The sequence below is a fragment of the Magallana gigas genome, chromosome 5 (genome assembly GCF_963853765.1).
Source record: "Magallana gigas chromosome 5, xbMagGiga1.1, whole genome shotgun sequence".
NCBI lineage: Eukaryota > Metazoa > Mollusca > Bivalvia > Ostreida > Ostreidae > Magallana > Magallana gigas.
In genome coordinates, this window is record NC_088857.1 from 54604927 (window position 1) to 54622050 (window position 17124).

The 17124-nt window shown below is 36.2% G+C and overlaps 1 protein-coding gene across 1 annotated transcript; it reads right to left on the reverse strand.

Annotated features, from left to right (window-relative positions):
* Positions 1-265: 265 nt before the first annotated feature.
* Positions 266-16148, reverse strand: LOC105336157 (DNA topoisomerase 2-binding protein 1-A). The gene is made up of 39 exons (XM_066083608.1): positions 16059-16148; positions 15047-15192; positions 14546-14688; positions 14386-14431; positions 14132-14218; positions 13542-13649; positions 12936-13009; positions 12688-12815; positions 12383-12448; positions 11935-12111; positions 11516-11697; positions 11214-11287; positions 10850-10939; positions 10519-10641; positions 10237-10376; positions 9892-9987; positions 9709-9816; positions 9484-9593; positions 9147-9259; positions 8637-8696; positions 8389-8517; positions 7664-8255; positions 7305-7424; positions 7027-7104; positions 6693-6806; positions 6228-6374; positions 5714-5797; positions 5562-5630; positions 4923-5216; positions 4524-4609; positions 4279-4322; positions 3332-3669; positions 2834-2882; positions 2180-2301; positions 1951-2044; positions 1727-1833; positions 1393-1515; positions 908-1224; positions 266-493 (listed from the first exon to the last, which is right to left on the reverse strand). Exons 2-39 carry the CDS (start codon positions 15137-15139, stop codon positions 433-435), a joined length of 4986 nt encoding a protein of 1661 aa, XP_065939680.1. The 5' UTR covers positions 15140-15192; positions 16059-16148; the 3' UTR covers positions 266-432.
* Between the last annotated feature and the right edge of the window lie 976 nt (positions 16149-17124).

The window sequence follows — 17124 nt, forward strand, 5'->3', positions numbered from 1 at the left end:
GTATTTTCGCCCCGTGACATAAATTGCACCAATAAAGTTTATATTGATTGTGCTGTGTTCTTAATGAAAAAAATCTTTTTGAAGTGTGTGTATTTTTAAAAGCAAAAGCTAAAAGTGTATATTGAAAAGATTTTATTGCGATAAAATGTTCATAAAGAATTCCATACAAAATATCATTTACAAAATAACATCCTCATCATAACATCCTCATCATAAAATGCTTCAGAATTTGAAGTTTTGTTACGAACACATTAAAACTGTAACCTGAATTTTGTGAACATTGATTTATTTCACAAAGAATCCTTGATGAATGGCATTTGAAACTTAGTGTTAAATATTGCCAGTATTTAACCTGAATAATTTAAAATATACAATTCATTAATAGGTTTCAAGTCTAGATGAACACACAAGTCATTTAAAATTCGGAGGTTGTCATCTTCTTGATCTTTTTCGGCTGTCATCACTGGAAGATGTTTTTCTTTTTCCAGAGAGACTAAAAAGCAAACAAAAAATAACATTAGTCTACAATCGTGAAGAAAAATATCAAATACAACTGCTCTCTTCCAGCTCAAATTCATCTTGCAGCTACTTCTGAAAACAGACCTGTTAATCTAAAATAATAATGTACAAAACAAACACAAAGCAGAAACCTTGTCTCCAGCATTTTCATATTACATACATCTGCAGAATAAAAAGGTTTTTTAATAAAAAAAATTTAAAATGATTTGAGAAAACAACTGAAATATTGTCTTGTTTTAATCAAGTCACGAAGAAAGAAAACCATCCATACAACATTTTACAAGCCATCCCAACAAACTCATTAGTTCAGAGCAGGACCTAAACTGTGTTATTGCAAAATCTACTTTCAAAAAAATTTTTTTTTACTACTATATAGTCTTTAGCCTACCTCTGTAGCAGTGTTTTGACCTCTGACGGACAGTAATCCTCTGGGTTGGGTGCTGGACTGTTCGTCAGGTGAGCCGCGATGAAGTCTGGTTTGACACAAACCACGCCGGACTTCACAAGAGTCACAAGGTCACTCTCAGACATTTCTACTTTGTTCAGTTCAACAAATGCGTGACTGGCAGACACCGATTTATTAAAGGGTGGTTTGAGATTCAGGACAGTGGCGCCTCCTGCCTCCAACAATCTACGGAAGTTGTCCTCTTTCTTGCGATCTGTACACAAAATCACTTTCCACTCACTGAAGGCTCCAACACAGGACTGATAGAGGAAAAAAGAAAATGCATAAAAACAGTTTTGGAAAAGATTTTAGAGGAAACCGTTAACTAGTAGTTTAACATTGAAAACATAGAACTCCTCAAAACAAGATGTTATGTTCACATTTTTATCCCAGGTCAAACTTTATAAGATAATAAAATGTTTGCTGACCTGTGACGAGGAGTTGATTTGGATTCTCCATCGGTGGGCCGCCTCACACAGTTTCTTAATGGCTGGGTTCATTTTGTCCAGGAGACTGACCGTCCCCTCCCCTCCCCACTCATAGAAATCCTCCTATCAACAGGAAAACACAAAAATGTCAACCAGCCTTCAAAATAATCCTTATACCTTTAAAGTTTAGTTATATAGAATCCATAACTTAATAAGTATTTTTCATTCATCAAACTCACAAACTCTAAATCAGGCATTTTGCTTTTTGAAGAAAGTAGATAAAGGTATGCTACATTGAAGATAACATTTAGGAATTTTCCTGGTTACTTATTACCTGTACAAATTTGCCCTCTTGTCTACAAGCCTCAAAGTAAGATTTGTGTAACACCCACTTCCCTGAAGCCACACAAGCCAAAAACTTTTCATTTCTGGCTGGAACACCTGCCAGGTAGACAACAATACAGTTCAACAGGTGCATTAAAATCAAGAAAAAGGAAGGGGGTTCAGTATCCCATAAAACAGGGGGAAAAAACGATCAAATAAGTGTGGGTGGGTTACCTATCACCAGGTGAGTACAGGTGGGGTCAAAGTTCTGACCATCCAACATCTTCCCTCCAAGACTCTCTACCAGCACTCCATAATCATCTCTCTCCTGAAAAACAAATACATGTCAACCTCTGTCATATCTTGTTCATTGATTTTCATTTTTAATATATTTTTTTAACTTTTATCAAACTCCTTGCCCACACTACAGTGGTCCACATAAGGACTTCCACAGAATCCCTACCTCCTGTGACATCCCTGACAGGATGAAGATGGGCGGGGTGGGTTCTGGCTCCTCCTCCTCCTCCTCTTCTATCGTCACAGGCTGGGGGGCCGGGACATTCTGCTCTGATTGTTTGTGAAATGCTGCAAAATGGGAACGAAGTAAACACAAAAAGTTGAGTTGAGCTATACTCAGAAACATAGTTGATAATTTTGTTTACTTATTACATGTATTACATTCCCTTATCAAAGAGAAGTAAGTTCAACAAGACAATTCTAAATATTAACACCAACATTTCAGGCACAATTTTCTAGTAAGAGACAGAGAAAGGACTACTTTTGTAAAATTAAGCTGGAAAGCTACAACAAAATTCTATTTTTTATTTAAATTTTTATTCTATAAAGTATCATTTATTAACACAAAATTTTAAACTCCACAGTGTGTTACTTGCAACCAAAAAATATTTCCCACTTTCTCTAGAAAATACAAAAAAAATTGTATCCAATAATTAAGGTCTATACCATGAAATCATGTTTCAGAAATTATACTTTAACAATCCATAAAATAACAGTTTGGTGTAGCATTCCACCTAAATGAATCAATAAAAATCCACAGACTCAGATAATGACATATAATTTCATGTTCTACAAGCGTTCTACAGGAAACGTTACTTACCTACAGGTGGTGCTGCTAGGGGCGAGGACAGCCTTTTTTCAGTTTCATTCTACAAACCAAATATGTTAAAGGTCAATACTGTACTTAGTAACTCCAATATGGTCCAATAATCAAATCTAACAATACCCATATACATGTTCTATAACAGTACATGTTTTGTGTCGGCAGCTTCTTCACTATGAGCAAATCTGTACACAGTTTGTAAAGAAATGTTTATAATAAAAGAATCTGCAATTCTTTATGAAACAAGATGCAGCCTTAACATTAATATAAAAATCTAATTTCATAATACTTTCATATGCATATATAATAACCTCTTACTAAACTATAAAAATATGAAAGTACAAAACAGTTTGTATTTGGGGTGTTTGCAACCTCTGAAGGTTAAGGTGAGGGGTTTTCATCTCAAAGTCAAAGAAATATGATACAAAGGTAAGAAATCAATCAGAATTTTGATACATGGGTAAGAAATCAATTTGTAATGCCTGGGTTAGTCACCTCTGATAGCTGGGGTAAGATGTTCTCATCCTCAATGTCAGAAAACTGGGCATCCATCACCTCGGGAGCAATGCCCGGATCCTGGGTGGGGCTACACGCCCGCTGGAGTTTGTGGGCTAGCCTCTCCTGCTCCAGACGTCCGGTCGGATCGTCCCACATCACATGGACTGTCTGAGACGACTCTGGCAGAGATCCTTCCTTTGGTTGAACCTCGGACGCCTTTTGAGCCTCTTTCTGTTCCTCATTCATGCTCCAGCGATTTGTGCGTGACCCTGGGCGACTCTGCAGACCACTGTCATTACTGGATCCCTCCCCTGACATGTTCATCTGACCGCTCGCTGCAACCACATATCAATAATCTTATCTAATTGTTGTTTACATAATGTTACATTTCTTAAATAAAGCTCTTCTCGATGTCAATGATACTTATTATCTTATCACCGTTTATAAGGTAATTTCTTCAATTTCCTGAAAAACTGTAAACCAAGTGAGATTACAAGCATAAATTTTAGTCAACTATTTTGATACAACAAATTTGTATCATAACTTTCATATGGCAAAAATGATTCTTTCTATAAACAATTTATTGAAAATTCTTTCTCTCTCCTAAATCCCAAAACTTTCCTGGATTAGATTAAGCTAGGTACAGGAGTACTTACAATTCATTAGAGTAAGCTAGGTACAGGAGTACTTGTACTTACAATTCATTAGATTAAGCTAGGTACAGGAGTACTTGTACTTACAATTCATTAGATTAAGCTAGGTACAGGAGTACTTGTACTTACAATTCATTAGAGTAAGCTAGGTACAGGAGTACTTGTACTTACAATTCATTAGAGTAAGCTAAGTACGGGAGTACTTGTACTTACAATTCATTAGAGTAAGCTAGGTACAGGAGTACTTGTACTTACAATTCATTAGATTAATCTTGGTACAGGAGTACTTACAATTCAGTTTTCTACTTTTCCTTCTTCCCTGTGGTCTCTTTGTTCTTTAACAAAAAGATAAATTCAATGCATATATGTCTAGCTCCTTTTCATTCTAGATAAATGGTAATTATCTTTATAAGAGGAAATCACCAATTTTTTTTTTTTAATTTACTACTAAGCTCAAAAGTTATCTTATTTTTCTACAAAACTTCAAAAATTTGTATAAAACAGTTGTTATTTTGAGCTTGTAAACTGTGTCATACTTGGCCCCAGCCATATCCTCCTTCAGCTGTTTGGCCAACTCTTCTCTGTAATCTAAGGTACCACCCATCTCTACAAACTCAGCTTCCTGAAAATAATCAATTAAAAATTATAAATCATAAAAATTATGAATTATAGATGATAGATGTCTCCAGAAATATTCAATTATATACAAAAATACAAATTCGATCTCTTAAAGAAAAAAACAGTTATATCTATGAGCCTGGCTTATATGCTTAAAGACTGAAAACCAACATACTGGTAAATAAATATTTGATATGAGACTTCATTAATCTGAATGATGCTTAAACCTTTTTATGATCATTCTATATTAATATATTGTAGAACCCCAAATGTAGACAAAACATGGATCATAATTTCCCAAAACCAACACCACAAACCTGTTTGTCCGTTTCCTTGTCGTCGGAAACACTCTCGTTCCCCGAGGACACCCTCTGTCGTTTACTGTCTGGCTCAGGAGAGAAGTTCCTGCCCCTTTTAGCTGATTTGTTTTCTGTGGATTTGTGGTCAGTTGCTTTGGTAACTGGAGAGTCATTTGGCACATCGTCAACGTCGGAACTTTCCGACTGTTTGCTGGCTCGAGTAGATCTTCTGGTCCCTCTCTGCGGAGTGTTGCGTCTGCTCACTGATTTCACCGGAGAGCTCCGACCTGGGGTGGCTTTCTTAACCATGGACTGTAAACACAGGTTGAGAAAACATAATGAAGTCATTCGCAGCATTTCAATAATAGTAATGACATCACTTCATATCAGCTTTGATTTGCAATACATGTAATAAAAATATAATTGATTTAAAAATTCATTTTTTTTTAATTCCATGAAAATATAGAAATAAAGGGAATCATTTCACTGAAAATTTATACCTGACACATTTATCTATATTGATTATTCATTTATTTAAACAATGACTTGCAATTAAATCGATATATACTTTAAAAATCAGCTTTTAAAGATATTTTTCTCAAAAATAAATAAACAGTCAGCTATATCCATTCTGTATCTACTGCACGGCCAACTCACCAGGGTCATGTTGGGATTATAGGTGTGAGGAAACAGAGACTCGTCCACTCGCACGTTCTGTTCTTTACACTGCAAACGAGTCAGATCATTAACAGAAGGGACCGATGATTCATGTACAACACTCACAAATAGGAGACGTACCATCCACTTACCAGGCGAATCCACAGAGGTGACACAATGATCTTTTTCTGCTCTCGCGCTACTCGGAATTCTTTCGTTGTGTCATTAGTCTTTCCCTAAAAAATAAGACATTACTGATTAAAGATTTAATGGGATGTCACTCATTTATGTCTGTGTTCTCAAAAAATAAAATTGTGTGCATGAACACCATGATTCATATCCATCACATGAATATTCATTAGGATGAATTTAAATTTGATTGTTTACTTTAAAATAATTAAAGAGCACTAAAACTCTTGAATTAGTTTTCAATTACAATAAAATTGAACATAAAATTCCAAATTATCATATAAACTGTAAACATAGATATTTCTACGTGTGAACATCTCGTGATATCAATTTGATATTTCTACATGTGAACATCTCTGGATATCAATTTGATATGACTATAATTCTGTAAGAAATGACACATCTGTTAGTCACCCAACAGTGACTATATAAAGTCAGTTTGTGTAATTTACCTGGAATATAAGGTGTGTAATTTACCTGGAAGACAAAGTGTGTACAGCTGGCATCATACTGCCATTTGTAGTCACCACCTAACTCCGCCACAAGGTCGTTCAACTCAGCCTGCTGTCCACTCAACTTCTTACTGACGTAAATAACCACGCCCCTCAGGGGCCTCGCTGTGTCCTATGATGGAAAAAATCAAGGATAAACGACAAAGAAAATAAAGCAGAGAGTTTGGAAGTTTGTTTCCTAAATTCACAATTATGACATTTAAGTGGCTTAAAAGTAAAACAATAATCTGAAATATCTTCATTTTTTTCAGTTATGATTTCATACTTTTTCATAAACCATTACATGTACATGTAAAAAATTGAGAAATTGTAATGCGAAAATGAGTCCAACAAGAAGTCATCGTGTACATGTATGATACACATGTATATAAATGGATATCAAACTAGTATGACCTACAAAAGTAATCTGCTTAGTTTTGAGAGCACACACCTCATTGGCCGAGTCACAGACCCCGTCCACCTCGTCAGCGGTCTCTGAGGCCTTGTACTCTGTCGTAAACTTGGCCGCTGCATGAATGGCCACCTCAAACAACTCGTCAAAAGGCTGCAAAATATCAGAGTTGTATAAAATCATCTCTTCCTTAGGATTAAACATGAAAGTCAAAGAATTATCAGTAAAATAAAAGAGAAGTCTTTTTTATATTTTTCTTTATGAAAGTCATAGCGCATGCTATGTGAAATTAATCATGATACTTCTGTCTTAATCATTTTATCAACAGACAACATAATTCTAATTTCTCTATTTCCATTTAGAAGTTACACACCAGACTGGACTTCCTCTTTCCAAGTTTCCTCTGTTTTCCCTTCTGACCCTCTGGAGTCTCCAAATTCTTCAGAACATCCTACAAATAAAAAGATGTCAAATTAAGACACTTCATTGAATTTCAGAATCAAATAATTCTAAAATGAAATCTTCATCTAATACAGACTGCAAAAAATAAATAAAAGAATTCAATATCTGCATGTTAATACGTTTTTGTATATGAAGCAAAACAACAAACAAAACTTGACATAAGTTATTTGTTGACACCAAAACTCTTACTGAGAAGTCAAATCGTGGATGGAAGGACTTCTCCAGGTCCAGTGAACCCGACGACTCGTTCAGACTTTCCCTCCGTGAAGAGTTACGTGGGGTGGTCTCCCTCTCCGCTGTCTTCAACTCCTGAAATTCACCAGACAAGATCTATGAAACAGGGCTCACAAACACCCATTCACTTTTTTTACAAGGAACTTTTAACTCAATACTCAGTAGCATGAGATATCATAGACATGTACATCTAACTGCAGTCACTCAATAATTACACGGCTGTGGATGTTTTAGGATTCATTTTTGACTCATTATCTTTTATCACTTTGTTTTGAGTACAGATAAAAGTGTTTGATGTGTGGGAGAATAAGTACCTTGACTCTTTGGTTAGTCAGTTTTGGTGTCTTTACAGAGACAATGTTTTCTTTCTGACTCTCTGTGATCACCGATGACTCCTGCCCCTCTGCTGGCCCCCGCCTTTCTGCGCCCCTCTGGGAGCCCCTCCTGCTGCTCTCCCCTGGGTCCATCTCCAGCATTATCAGATCATCCTGATTGGTCTCCATCCCAGACTCCCACACCTCTGTTTTATCCTTGGATCCATGCCCTGATTTCTCCTTTTCCATCACTACACTGGTCTCATTGTTCTCACTATTGGTGGCAATATTTTTGTCATTATCAGCACCTGTATCATTGGATGGGGCACCTGTCTTGTCCGGGGAGACAGGGGGTGTACTGGGAGGGGCACCTACTGGTTTATCACACTCCATGTCCTCCTCGACATCATTAGCTGCGGCACTTTGATTGTTTTGGTCGTGCGGTGATTGTTTGGCATCGTTAGGTTGAGCACCTGTCGTGACAGGTATTTGAACACTTGTGGTGGGGTCCTGAGATTCTGGCGGGTCATTCTCTATCAGGTAATTCTCTTCTGGGGCCCATTCCCCAGTTTGAGCACATTTGAATATCCACCTTTAATTAGTAGGAGAGCAAACATTAAAACTACACAATATAGACATGTAAATGTACAGAAACAGTCATCAGTTGTTTGTCATTGTTGGTATCTACATGAACCACAAGCTTTAATATGCACCATTCATATTACCTCTTGGAGATGGCTGGAATGTTCCATTTTTTGGCTGCTTGATATTTGGAACCTTCTGCTTCCTTGACAACCAGATGCGTACTGGCCTTCAAGTCTTTGTTGGCCTTACGCACAAAATATTCTTGGCACCTTTTGAAAATTGAAAAATCAAACAATCCTACATTTCATTTAAAAGCTAAAACATAAAAAATATTAAATATAGAATTTGTTTTATTAAATGCAAAAAATGAAATGATCTGCGTTCTTACTCTGCCCCCAGGATCTCTGCTATATGCATCAGACAGTCCCTCTCTGTTCCAGCAAAGCCACTGAAAACACAAAATGACAAGGATCAGACTGAAGTGTAGTCAAACCAGAGGACTTCTAATACCAAAAAAAACTCAAAAAGAAAACAACAAAATATAATAAAAGTATCACTATAAAGAGCAGTCCTTTGCAACAGAAAATATTTTTCATGTCTAACATGTCCATCACACAAACAAACCCACAATCACACAGAAATGTAATGTACATACCCCCACATTAACTATAATCAGATATACTGTGGGACCATTTTAATTTGTGGTGGCCAATTTTAATGGATTGGTTTTTTTTTGTTTATACATGGACATGTAATTTCATGGATGTATCAGTTTTCAGTTTCAGTAAGAAAACTCTCTCAAAGTTTGTTTTGGTCGAGGATGTAACGAATAATGCGTAAAATTGAGCCACCATGACTTCTAATGGTTCCACAGTAGCCGATTCTATAGACTACACACCTGACAGAGAGCACACAGCTGGTGAGGGGTGTGGCGTCCATCTTGATGTCCATGGGAGAGAAGAGGACGTTACTGGACACCGCCAACAGCTGGTCCTGCTCCAAACACATTTGCTGAAAGAGGCCCACAAAAAACATGAGTTTTTGCATTCTTATATACATATACATACATACTTTATAACACATAGGAGTGTCGTATACTGTTCCCGTGTAAATATTGGAGCTGTACATTTTGTACATTCATCACTGGACTTAATCCATTCCATCAAATAATTCTAAGGCTATGTTGACCAGTTCATGATATGTTCTCCGTAATCCTTGCTAGATTATTGACTTACCAGCCAAGCGTTGGTGACAATTTCATTAACGGTGCGGTCTACGGGAAACCCATCAATTGGCACGACAGCATAGTCAGGTATCCCACGACTAGTAGCCTTCAGGATCTTCCCTATAAAGGAATAATGGAGTGAAACAGTGTGTTCTGCCTCTAATAGGAACAAACTGCGATATCCTTGATACATCATATGAACAGCACCACCTATAATGCAACTTCACGTGCTTACCTCCTTTCTCTTCGATGTACTCTCCAAGCTCTTTCTCATGCTCTTCTTCAAATCCATAAAACATGAACACCTTCTTGTTGAATATTGGGCCCTCTTCTTCTTCAATTTCTAAAATACAAAACAATTGATATACATGTACATGTTTATTGTGTTAAAGAACTATCTGTGTTTGTATTCACACACCTTGACCTGGGTCCTGTGTCCCTTTCTCCTCCTTCTCTGGAGCGACGGGAACATCTGCCTTGTCTATCACAGTTCTCTCCCCTGACAGAGCTGGACCTGTCAATACAACAAACACACCTGTTACATCTGGTGGCACTCTTTTCTTGATTGCAAGGTTATACAATTAGTGTTTATATTATTTTGATACCTCACACTACTATGGCTAGAGAGGAACCTTTGATATTTAAGAAACTGTAGCTTTTCTAAAATTGTTCAACTCTTTATTTCTTGTAAAGCCTAATTGAGAGTTAAAATTTTTCTATGAAACTTGTATTTCATTTCTTAGTTTACAAGTGTCTTAGTAACCTTGATCGGCCTGAAGGAGATACTGGCTCATGATGTCTGAGAATTCATCGTCCCCTTCTTGGGAGCCCGGCATTTCCTTTGTCTTCTCCTTTGTCTTCTCCTTTGTCTCTTCTTTCTTTGAATCTGACTGCCTCTTCTTTCTATATAAGGAAGTGTAAAACATCACAGAGAGCAAAGATATGACAAAACATCTTCCCCATACCTTGCTTTTTGTAGCAGTATTATATCTTGTAAAGCAGATATACATACAAAGTTTTCCTGTAATTTCAAAATAAATTTTACCCTTTTACGTGTGGAGACTGGGGATCTAAGGGAGGGAACTCTGGTAGTCGGTATGGATCCTCATTGACCGTGAAGCCCTGTCGGAAGCACTCCGCCATCCACACCGGCGTCACTACGTGGGGTCTGAAATCATTATGTAAATTATAGGACTCAAATGTGCTCAAATCATTCCACGTCTCAAGGTGCACCATCTGCTCCATTATCATTTATTTTTTAGTTAATACCAGTATATGTTAAGATATGGATATTTTTTCCACAAATGTTACCAAACAATTTGAAAAATATTTTTCATAAATCAGGTTTAGATTTAAGATTATATAAGGACACAAACCTGAATGCTGCAGTTTTCAACGTCTCAAGATCTTTCTCAATTCTCTCACCAATCACAGCGTGGGTGACATTTTCACTGAGAGTGTTCAACCTACAATCGATTATTCATACAATATGGGTGACATTTTCACTAAGAATTTTCAATTTACAATCGATTATTCATACAATATGGGTGACATTTTCACTGAGAGTGTTCAACCTACAATCAATTACTCATAGACTATACAAGAGATATGCCTTAGCTGCTGTGAACCTCATTACTTTACATACTATTCACCTTGAAATTAATACATGTCTCCAATAAAGTTAACTTACTTGTGAGATTCACATAAAACACATGTACACATTAGTCATAAACCCCCTACCTCGTGGCTCCTCCTGCATTGATAACTTTCCGTAATTTTTCCAGGGCAACACCCCTGAATCCACTCAGGTAAATCTGTAAATTAACAACAAAAACCATGAACAATAAGATTTCTTGTTAATGATGTCAGCACAAACTACATGTGCATTTACTTCTGATGACCTTAATTTTTATGGCAACATTTTTTCCATACAATAATATGCACAACCATAACCATCCATTCAATATTTGTTCCAACAATGACCTACTATTGAAACAGTCCCTCCCATACATTTTAATCCCTTCTTTAAATCTCTTCATTACCTTGCAGCCATCCAGAAAAAGATCCGATGTGGACTTGGTCAAATCGATGGACTCCACCGTCGTCTCAAACTCTCCGGTTGACCGCCTGTTCTGTGTCGTGGAGGATGTCTCGTTGAGGTGCGTCGTCTGTATCATCGATACATTGGATATACAGCTGATGTCTGCCAGAGTGGACATCCGATCTACAACCAACCAACACAGGGAAAATCTGTTTTACTACCTTCGTTAGAGAATGCTCAAAACAGTTTTGTCACAGAAATTTTTGAATGAACAAACATCCAAAAATTTGGAACTTTCAGTAGAACAAATCTAGATCCATACAAACAATATTAATATCCTAAATAATTCATATTGTATATGAATTTTTACATTATTTTTCCATTTTCAGCAAATTATCAATTTCTTCAGTAAAATGTTACCCCTGGGGCCATTGTCTTTCTCTGGGGTGGAGGTTTTGACCTCTGCCTTGGTCTCTGAATTGTCAGTAAGGCTGAACTGTTTCTCCTCCAGACAGTACCCCTTCTCTATGGAGTCATACAGCCAATCCGACTTAACAATGTTGATACGCCATTTCTTGGCAAATTCATATTTTGCACCTGAAGTAATTAAACAATACAATAAATTATTTCATCCAGATACAGTACCACAGTAACACAAAGAACTCTGTTTACTTGATATACTTGTAATTTAGGAAAGGTCTGTCTGTTTTTTACACCGAGTTAACACAAAATCCTGTTTTCTGTGTATGTACATTACATAGTGACATATGAAACCAGGTTACCAGCTGATGGACAATAATTTTTACTTTTAGGCATTGATCTAATTAACTCATTGGTGTTTGTTACACTAGTGTAGAAACATCCATACCTTTAGGTTTGTTGATGATCAGGTGTGTACACTCGTTGACTTTCATCTCTCCTGTGTATTTACCACCTGAAATATTTTTTTCATATTTAGTTATCAAAGATGAAATTCATACATGTTCTGATTACAATAGGATATCTCTACGAATACTTTTCAACATAAATGATCTACATCAGTATATGACTGTATGTAAGTACATCCACAATTCACTCCCCTGAACTATTATACTTGATCTCTCTCATCCATAGATCCACTAACCCATCTCTAAGCCCCCTCTATTGATTCCTCCCTCCCCCGACTGTTCTCACCTTCGTCCTCCACGGCTTTTTTGACCTGGTTCCTTTCCTCAGAGTCTAGACCCGACACGGTAATGACCAGGCCTTTAAAGATCGGACAGGAATACTCCAGGAACTGACTGCTGCTTCCGTGGATGTGTCTACAACCGCAGGCTCAATATTCAAAACATGTGCATGAAAATAATTCCAAAATGGGGAAAATTTTCATGTAAATTAAACAGCCATAATTAATTTAACTTTTTGTAAAGTCTACCACATACTTGGTTTGAGATGCTTCCCAGACTTTGTTCACCCAACTTGGGAGGTAAATTTGTTTCCCAGCAGATGCTGCCACCTGAATTGATTTAAACATTGAAAAATATTGAACAAAAGGTAATCCTCCTCTGCAACAAGATGTACAGCAGACAAATAATTTAACCTGGTACCTCTTGCTACCACTTGGCCCACGATTGATAACTAACCTGGTACTTTTTACTGCCCACCTCCCCCGCGATGAGGTGGGTGACACTACTGGTGAGGTGTTGATGTTATAGATAACTTACCTGGTACTTTTTACTGCCCACCTCCCCCGCGATGAGGTGGGTGACATTACTGGTGAGGTGTTGATGTTATAGATAACTTACCTGGTACTTTTTACTGCCCACCTCCCCCGCGATGAGGTGGGTGACATTACTGGTGAGGTGTTGATGTTATAGATAACTTACCTGGTACTTTTTACTGCCCACCTCCCCCGCGATGAGGTGGGTGACATTACTGGTGAGATGTTGATGTTATAGATAACTTACCTGGTACTTCTTGCTGCCAACCTCCCCCGCGATGAGGTGGCCGACTCTACAGGTGAGATGTTGATGTTATAGATAACTTACCTGGTACTTTTTACTGCCCACCTCCCCCGCAATGAGGTGGGTGACACTACTGGTGAGGTCCCTGCTGACTGTGCCCCCCATGGCCTCCACCTTCTCATGAAGCTCATTCTGTAAACAAACCACCACCTGGTCAGTACAAAGGTCAAAGGAACACTTCATTGTAAATACTATTATAATTGTGGCTCTTGGTGTTGAACATTACTACTAATAAGGCCTTTTCCTTTAATCCATTATACACAACTTATACTGACCATAATACTCATTAAAATGCAGACAGACTTAGACTCTGTTATGTAATATGGCAACTGATCAAGCATGTTTTTAAGTGAGTGACAATATCAGGTAAGTAGTGGAAAGAAAGTGAATTTGCATTATAACTATTGTAACTTTCTTTCGTCTCTAATCACTTACAATAATGTATTCAAATATCAGTAGATGACTTGCTTAATATATACAATTTCTTTGATAAAAATTCAAATAATGAAAGACTTTCTTTTATTTTCTTATTTAATGTTTTATGAGGAGAAATACTCAACACTGCAATATACATTTTGAGAGCAGAAATATGTAAGGTGAAAATGAAGGCTTACTCGTAGCTGTTTGACAAGATTGGTACAACACACTACCACATCCTTCATGGCGAGGTTATAGACTGGAACATTCCTCTTAGGGATATCCTACAAACAGACACACTCAATTAAACACAACAACGGGGACAGAATAGATATTACAGCAATGTTCTTAAAACATAAACTAGAATGAAGAGAAGTAAATCTTTGCAGAGGACTTTTGTTGAAGCATTATACTGCTCATAATCACATTGCTGTAAAGGAATAATACTCACAAGTTTATACTCCAAAGAAGACAAAATGCACAGGGGTCCAAATATCCTATAAAACATAAATATACATAATTTAATATCCAATACTAAGACTTTGGAATTGAACTTATACTGATTTATTAACTTTAATATTTTAAATAATCCAGTGACTGTGTGTTGTTACCTGCATCCTAAGTTTCTGATATGGTTGAATGATTTGCCTCCAAATGGATCATAGAGATAGACACAATTCTTCTCTTTCTTATTTATCCTTAAGCATTCTGAATCCTTCATCCACTCAACACTGAAGCCCTCCTCAATCAGGCTCTGAAATATCAAAACACAATAGAGTCATCCAAGATATCTGGCTTCTTCAGCCTTACATTTATGTAGAAAATGGTCTTAAGTGAAGTGTGTACTAATCATATGAAAGCGTCTACTGGAGTTTCAGTAGTATTCATTGTGGATTTCATCATTAAAGCAGATCAAGAATTAAAATGATCACCGAAGCAACAAAACAACAATTAGTATTGGTTTAGCCACTGATTCAAATGTTTTAAATTTTAAGTATTCTAAAACTGTACATTTTCACAGTCTGTGAAAACTTATGCCAAGGATATTACTGTACATGTAATATCAAAACAAAATTCATACTTCACATAGATCTATAACATTATCTATTGACCTTGTGGGCCTTCTTCATTGCTTCTGTAGCCTTGTCTTCTCCATTCCCTTCATCGGAGACAACACATCGCACCCTAAACTCTTCCTCACCCATTGCTCTCTGTTTCCAGATGTTTAGTCACAATCACTTCATCATTTTTTTTTAATCTGAAAAATAAGTTTGAAATATTTCTTTTCAAAAGATTAAAACCAGATCAAGATACTTTTTATGCTTTATTTATCTATTTATTTTAAAGCAATTAAACATAACTACAACACATTAAATATGTGCTTTACTCATTAAAGGTAAATTTAGGTAAAACAATTATCAACAATATTGAACAGTCTAGCATTCTTAGTACGGTACATATTGGACTTTAAAGTGAAACTGTAAAGCAACTTTTATCATTAGAAACAACAATATTTGAAATCACAGATTAATAGGCGACAAAAAATTGGGCAACCAAAGTTTGGTTTATCATTATCACAGAATATACTGATACAAACTGGATTACCGTACTTTTTACAGAAAAAAAAACCTTTCAATGAACTGTACACAAAATTTGAAAATTCTACATGGGTTCTTTTTCTTGTTTACAGATATTTACACAAATATATACTTCAATAAACAGTGATATGAATGATTTTTTAAACTAGCCTCAACCTCTAAATGGTCACAATATAAACCATTATTATAATGCTTATCAGCTTATTGAAGTGACTGCTCCTTTAAATTGTAAAAGTCCGACGCAATTAAAGGGACTGGTTTTTGTGGATAAGTTTAAAAATGAGTGATTAATTTGACCTGCTGATTTGCGAGACATTCATACTAACATAAATGTCGGTATTCAGCTGGTATGGTCGTCCCTGATACGCTGCCATTTGTGTTATTGTCTTCAACAAAACTTCGAAAAGTTTCTCCCCGACATAATCGGACTCGTTATATCATGTGATTATTCACTCTGGTTCTTACAAAAAATGTGCACTCACTCTGCCGAATGACAATTTTTGTCAAATCCCTTTAGTGTACTTACGTTAATTTTCAACAATATGCAAATGATGATTTAGGAATTTCCCAGCACCCGCCATTATTTTTAAGTTTGGTGTGATTTTATTTTGAATAGCGAACCCGATTTATTTAGGTTAAATACATTTGTCGTTGATTTGTTCATGGTTTTTAGTCAGAAATCCTACTGTAGAAAACTTATTATTTACAAGTTAATTCCTAAAATCAACAGTTTAATTTTCGTTATTTTTATATATTTTAATTACGGAGTCTTTAAAAAAACATACTGTTGTATTTTATTAAAATTTGAATTATACAATTTCTTTTTATAGAGACCGTTAGCAAATTTATTTCGACTTAAAAGAGAATTCACAAGCACTAGTTTTACATTATATTACATCAGAAATTATCTTAAGTTACCAATAAGAATTTTATGCAGTGTCTTTAAGTAACAAAAGGGTTTCCTATATGAATAGCAGCACAAACATTTGTAATATCTTGGAAAGTACTGCTTATTGGCATAGCAAATTATAACAATGACTATTTCATTTTACACTTCACTGAAAGAAGATTCAAATTGTGGGCTAGGGGCGATGTGGGGGAAAATGGTGAGGTCGGATTTTGTTTAAATTCTATATATTTTTAGATTTCATTCTGAAAAACAAAATATTTAAATTTTCAGTAAAAAATTGAATCATAAGAAAATTTTAGTTTATCTGGTTTGTATACTGCCTTAATTTTCGCGACCAACTTCCGAGTTGTTATAACAACTATATATATGACATGGATTGGTTCGCGACGAGAAATATTTGCGACAAGGCTCTCACGAACTTCGCAGAAATTTCTCGCATGCGAATAAAAGTTGGTTTACAGTACTCGTTGTTCGAAAGGCGAATGGCGATCGAATTCACCAACTATTAACTCCCCTAAAAATCATCAAACCTTCAAAAATTGACAAAATAGCAGTTCTCATGACACATTTTGGACTAGAAAACAGGAGGCACGTGTTTTTAACAAGTAATGATATCATAATTAAATTGAACAAATATAACTCTAAAACATTCCTGAGGTTGTTCTTATTTTTTATAGAATAT

What these genes read in the sequence shown, in the direction of transcription:
- LOC105336157 (XM_066083608.1), bottom strand. Translation starts at nt 15,139, where the DNA reads ATGGGTGAGGAAGAGTTTAGGGTGCGATGTGTTGTCTCCGATGAAGGG. An exon ending in AATGCAGGAGGAGCCACGAG is followed by an intron (nt 10,940 to 11,213) that starts GTAGGGGGTTTA and finishes AATCGATTGTAG; the next exon opens with GTTGAACACTCTCAGTGAAA. An exon ending in TTGTCACCAACGCTTGGCTG is followed by an intron (nt 9,260 to 9,483) that starts GTAAGTCAATAA and finishes GGCCTCTTTCAG; the next exon opens with CAAATGTGTTTGGAGCAGGA.